This window comes from Mirounga leonina, unplaced genomic scaffold, assembly GCF_011800145.1.
Source record: "Mirounga leonina isolate KUSES-001 unplaced genomic scaffold, KU_Mleo_1.0 Mir_99, whole genome shotgun sequence".
Lineage (NCBI taxonomy): Eukaryota > Metazoa > Chordata > Mammalia > Carnivora > Phocidae > Mirounga > Mirounga leonina.
Window position 1 is genome coordinate 3824399 of NW_023270971.1, and position 5844 is coordinate 3830242.

Below are 5844 nucleotides of genomic sequence, written 5' to 3' on the forward strand. Positions count from 1 at the left end.
ATCTCTGGACTGTTCTAAGAAGCCACAGTCCCTTAGATCACTGCAGTTCACAAGGACAGACACTCACTCAGAAAATTTTTTTTTTTTTTTGAGATTTTATTTATTTATTTGACAGAGAGAGACACAGCGAGAGAGGGAACACAAGCAGGGGGAGTGGGAGAGGGAGAAGCAGGCTTCCCGCCGAGCAGGGAGCCCGATGCGGGGCTTGATCCCAGGACCCAGGGATCATGACCTGAGCCAAAGGCAGACGCTTAACGACTGAGCCACCCAGGCACCCCCAGAGATTTTTTTTTAAATGCTGTTTCTGATTCTAATTCTCTTTTTCTCTTGAGGCAAGCAAAGCAGACACACTTGCCAAGGATAACTGAGAATGTAAGGACGATCCTTGCCTGGGCAGCTTGAGCAGGCTGTGTGCTAAATGCAACTTCGAACCATGCCCTATAAATAGCTGTTCATTGTCAGCGTGTGTGAAAAGACAAGAGTGGGCGTGTGGTGGTATGATTCAGGCCTAATTAAGTAGTTGCGTCTGCGCAGGGTTACAAGGAGTAGCTGTTCCAACTGATAATCTAGTCAGTAGGCAACTGAGAGGGTTCGCCTCTGACCAAACAGACTGAAGGGAAGCCATTCGATACTGGTTCTGCCTCCAACCATGGCAAAAATCATCTTGAGGCACCTCATTGAGACTCCAGTGCGCTACGAGGAGGAGTTTGAAGCTCGAGGCTTGGAAGACTGCAGGCTGGATCATGCTTTATACGCACTGCCGGGGCCAACCACTGTGGACCGGAGAAAAGCCAGGGCGGCCCAGGTTCCTCCAGTGGACTCAGAGGCGGAGATGCTGACCCAAGCAGCCAAATCCCACTTCCAGATCCTGCTGGATGTGGTCCAGTTCCTCCCTGAAGATATCATCATTCAGACCTTCGAAGGCTGGCTGCTGATCAAGGCTCAGCACGGAACCAGAATGGATGAGCATGGTTTTATCTCAAGAAGCTTCACCCGACAGTATAAACTGCCAGATGGCATCGAAACCAAAGATTTGTCTGCCATCCTCTGTCACGATGGAATTCTGGTGGTGGAAGTAAAGGATTCGGTTGGGACTCAGTGAAATCTTTATTCATACGGCAAGGAAGATTATAGCTCAGCCAACGGTACCACGGGAATGTTTGTATTAACCACCTTTGAAATGATTTTTATGAAGATTAAAAATAGAGACACAGTTCTGGGTATGTTGAGGTTGTGTTTGTTATTCTTACTCAGAGAGGAAAATCGTTAAATGTTCCTATAGCTCAAAGGGATGCTATTCTTATACCTGAAACATTGACAGTTTAGGAGATGACTTGGATACTAGTGAAGACTCAGAATTATTTCTTCATTACTCAAAAAATGCCCCAGAAACTGCATTTGTTATAATTGATGGCAAAAGAGCCATATGAATTTCTTATCCATTTTATGAAAACTTCTTACAGTGCTAAAAAAAGTTGTGATTCCCTTCACTTGACAAGCTTTTCAACGAATTTTAATTAAAGTGGAATTTGTAAATATAGAGTCTGAAAGTTAAAATACAGCACTTAGAAATTTGGCCTGAAATATATTTATGATTCATTACAGCTGTTACTGCCTTAAACATAATACTGGAATTTTCAGATGTAAATTCTATTTTTAAAATGTTCTAAATCTGTACCTCATTTTTTAAAAGTCTGAGTCCTGTTTGAATGTATTTTTAACAACAGCATATGTTCTGTGGATATTTATGCAATATTACAAAGATATGTGTTGACTCATATTCATATAAGTTTGTATTAAGTTTAGGAAACCACTTTAAAAAGTGTAATTACTGAATTCAAAGAGTTGTACTCTATGTTCTTTGATGCTACTTAAAATTTTAGATTTCAGAAGATGGCAAAATGCACCGCATCTGCTCCCTGCATAATCCTTAGCTTTAAATAGCCTGGCAGGTAGTAGAGGTTCCTGGGCTGGAGCTTGCACAGGGGCCGAGAAGGGCTGAGACATTGGTGGAGGTTAAGGATTTGCTTTAGGAATACTGCCATCTACAGCTGGTCTGTGACATTCCAAAGATTTGCCATCTCATTCTGTACATGCTAAATATTTCTCGGGAGGAAGTAGCCACTTTTACCCCACACAGCACATGTGTTGCGGGCGAGTCTGTGCACAGTCCTGGGAATAGAAGGGGCTGAGTGTGCAAGAGCCAGGGTGGACGCAGGCCACTGACCACGCCCCTGTGCTCCTCCACAGTGCTTTGTCATTTGAGTGAAAATGCAAGAGACACGAAGCAAGAGAAAAAGAAATCAAACAGTTAGTTCTAAAGAAGTTTTGAAAGCAAATGTGATTGGAGAGATTTGTTTACAATGTAATTAAATTGAAAGGATTTTGAAACTATGTGTTAATGCTTATTCACTGAGGTTTGTGCAACTTAAGAAATTTTGTTTGACAAAGTGAATATCACAGACCAGCTTTGCTACATTACAAAGATGATCATAATTAATGGGATTCCATCTAATATGATTAGAGCTGGGATACCATTTGTCCCACATTAGATAATTCTTTCTTAATGATTGGCAGGATGGTGTGAAAACAAAGTAGTGCTTTGAGAAGCCAATCAATAAACAAAAAAAAATCCCTCTCATTTGGCCTTAACCCTACTCTAGATGAGATCCTACTTCTGGAAAAATTCAGGAAGTCAAATTCTTTTTTTTTCTTTTTTTAAGATTTTATTTATTTGAGAGAGAGAGAGAACGAGAACGCACACATGTAGGAGCCGGGGAGTGGGGGGGTGGTCGGGGTGGGGGGACAAGCAGACTCCCTGCTGAGCAGGGAGCCTGACATGGGGCTGATCCCAAGACCCTGAGATCATGACCCCAGCCTCATGACCAGAGCAAAAGGCAGACGCTCAACCGACTGAGCCACCCAGGTGCTCCAGGAAGTAAAATTCTTACCGTGAGGAGCCACCGATAGAAACTTTTCCTTTAAAAATGAACACTAAAATAACCACATCATCTAATTAGCATTTTTTCCCTAAGATATATTTTAAAGTATTACACAACCATTTTTTGATTTGGAAAATATACAAAGCACTGTAACAAATAAAAAAAAATTATTTTATTACTATGAGGTTGCTACTTTAAATTTCTAGTTCAGTCTTCCCTTATACATAAATACATGTATCACTTTTCACAAAATTAGGATTATATTTGCATGGGGTTTGATACCCAATCGTCCTGGTTACTGTCTGTTGCCTGCCTCACTTCATGCCAACCCAAACCTGTCCTTCTGCCCTTGCCAGCCCCACTCTGAACCCAAGCAGGCTGACCCCCACGGGCCTTCATCACTTTAGTTTCCAACTGGGTTCAGACAATGGGAGTGTTGACTGGAGACCAGAGATTGGAGAGAGAAGACTGGTGGGCAGGAGGGGAGAAAGGTCAGGGCATTTCCTTCTATCAACCTGCTGGGGACTAGGTCCCGGCAGGTCTGTGTCCTTACATGACTACATCTCTGGAGAAGCGGCCATTCCTCCAGGCCTCCCACTCGACTGGGCTCGGGTGTTCTAATGCTGTGTTTCTTCCTTTTGCCCCGTCAGCAGTTGGCGTGATCATGTTTTCTGCCCTTTCTTGTCCCCGGTCTTCACCATCCTATATTGATTCCTTTTACTCTGTCTGCTTTCCCATCAAAGGTCCCTTCATTAGAGTCCCTTTCAGGTGATGGAATTCTGATTCCCTCTAGAACTCTGCTTGACTTCTTGAATGTTTTTTGTTTTTTTTTTTAAAGTGCATCACTTGCTTTTACTACCAAACATAAACTGATTTGTAATGGCTACGCACTACTCCAACACAGATAAAACGTATTATAATTTAACCATTCCTTTTCACTACTGGTCCCAAAAGGAAACAGATAGCAATGTCAAAATTAGAATAATTCAAATTGGAATAATTTATTTATGAAGAGATACATTCCAAAGGAGTGGGCAGGGTGAAGAAGAGCTTCAAGGGATGGTGTATAAGCTGAGAGTAGCGGTGTGGAGCTGTTCTGTTCTGTAGGTCCAAAGAGATGAGAGGAGGAAGCAGGTCTCAGAAATCAAGAAAGTCAGATGGAGGAGACCACCAGCTGTGACTTTCTTTTGATGATACAAACAGCCCCAGGTGACCTCTCCCTGGAGCCAGGAGAATAAATGGTTTATCCCTCTAATCTCCTACCAGGGCACCCCACTGGTGGGACTTAAGTGGCAGCTGGAGGTGTGGGTGTCCTCTTGATAGAGTTCCACAGCCTCCTGGAGCAGGGGGCAGGGTGGGAAAAAAGTGGAGAGTGACTACTCCTGGGGGCAAGGGGAAAATACCCAGCACTCCTGTAAAGTGAGCACTGTTGTTTCAGCTCTTTCAGAAAAACTTTCCTACAGAATACAGCCTGAAATAAGGATTGGAGTGCTGACACTTTATTTGGGAAGTGCAATCCCAGAATGGTAAAAGTGAGAAGATAGGGGAAAAGAGGCGAGAAAAAAAAACGGGAAGCAAAGTGAGGTGATGTGTTACCATGCTGGCCACCACTTCACAATGAGCCATGAAGAAACTCAGCAGGCTCTTGGCAAGGATGTTGGCTTAGCACCTGGAACTTCTCCAGAAGATCTTTGGGAAGAAATAAAATCTTAAAGCGATCCACAGGGAAGAAAAAAAGAGGGAATTTGTTTGCCTGGTCCCTACTATTTCCTCTTTCTGCTCAGTCAAGGTTTAGCTCACAGGGAATAGACTCTCCTGCACTTCTGGGGTGTATCATCCAAACCCTTAGTGGTTGCTCAGAAAACCATACCCCATACCCCACGGTGTGACATTTCATCCATGCTGACAGCAAAAGGAGACTCAGCATGGTTAGGGCTCACTCAGGGTGAGAAACACAGGCTCAGGGTTTCAACTTGGCCTCCAGCCACCTTAGGAGACTTGGCAGTGGCTCTGATGGCAGCAGCATGGTCTGCAAGGCAGGTGGTACCCCAGAAAAAAGAAGGCAGATGGAAAGGCACACAGGGTTTGTATCCACCACAACCCCAAATTCAGACCTGCGGGAAGGGGGAGCCAGGCAAATCACATAGTCTTACAGCATTATCGCCTATGTACTCCAGACTGCCTTCAAATTTTATGGGCTCTAATATCACCTTATATTTTTATCTAATTTTTTACTAGCTTAAGTGCAAAGTCAGTTCTCTTAAACTTCTCCAGGATTTTTCTTTTCCTGTAGATTGTGGATCAAAGATTTGTTTTTGTTTTAAGTTGCCTAATTCTTATCCTGGAAGCCCAGAAGTCATTGTGATGTGGAAAACAAAGGCAGAAGAAAAATTATAAATTTCCTTACTACTTAGAGCCCCTTGACAAGCCCTTGAAACAGGGAGAGTGACATTCCTCTAGGAGCTCAGCTGCCTCGATGTTAATACTTCGCTAAGGGCAAAAGGTAATCTTAGCCTGACCCTCCAGAATCAGAATCCTATATCTACTTTGACATAATAAAAATTCCTTTGGAAACTTCCTTTTTCTCTATTCCCCAAGATACACATCGGCAACCATTCCCCAAACATATGATCCACTGGTATACATCTGAAGGGTTTCATGACTCAGGTTTTATTAGATGGTAATAAATGACCTTTTCCTGACAACAGCAAGCCCCCTAAGGTCCTGGAAACCTTGCCTCCAAAATTCCTTAGAGACTTAGGTTATCCCTAACCCCCTCCCAACTTGAAAGTATATAATGGGCCACTCGTCATGACCCCAGTGCAGCTCTTCCTGCCCACAGGTTCTATCCCCGTTCTTTAATAAAACCACCTTTCTGCAACAAAGGCGTCTCAAGCATTAT

General features: G+C 43.3%; 1 protein-coding gene across 1 annotated transcript; it reads left to right on the forward strand.

Moving 5' to 3' along the window:
- Nucleotides 1-424: 424 nt before the first annotated feature.
- On the forward strand, nt 425-1842 carry LOC118006761 (heat shock protein beta-3). The gene has a single exon (XM_034999532.1). It carries the CDS (start codon nt 650-652, stop codon nt 1100-1102), a length of 453 nt encoding a protein of 150 aa, XP_034855423.1. The 5' UTR covers nt 425-649; the 3' UTR covers nt 1103-1842.
- The last annotated feature ends 4002 nt before the right edge of the window (nt 1843-5844 follow it).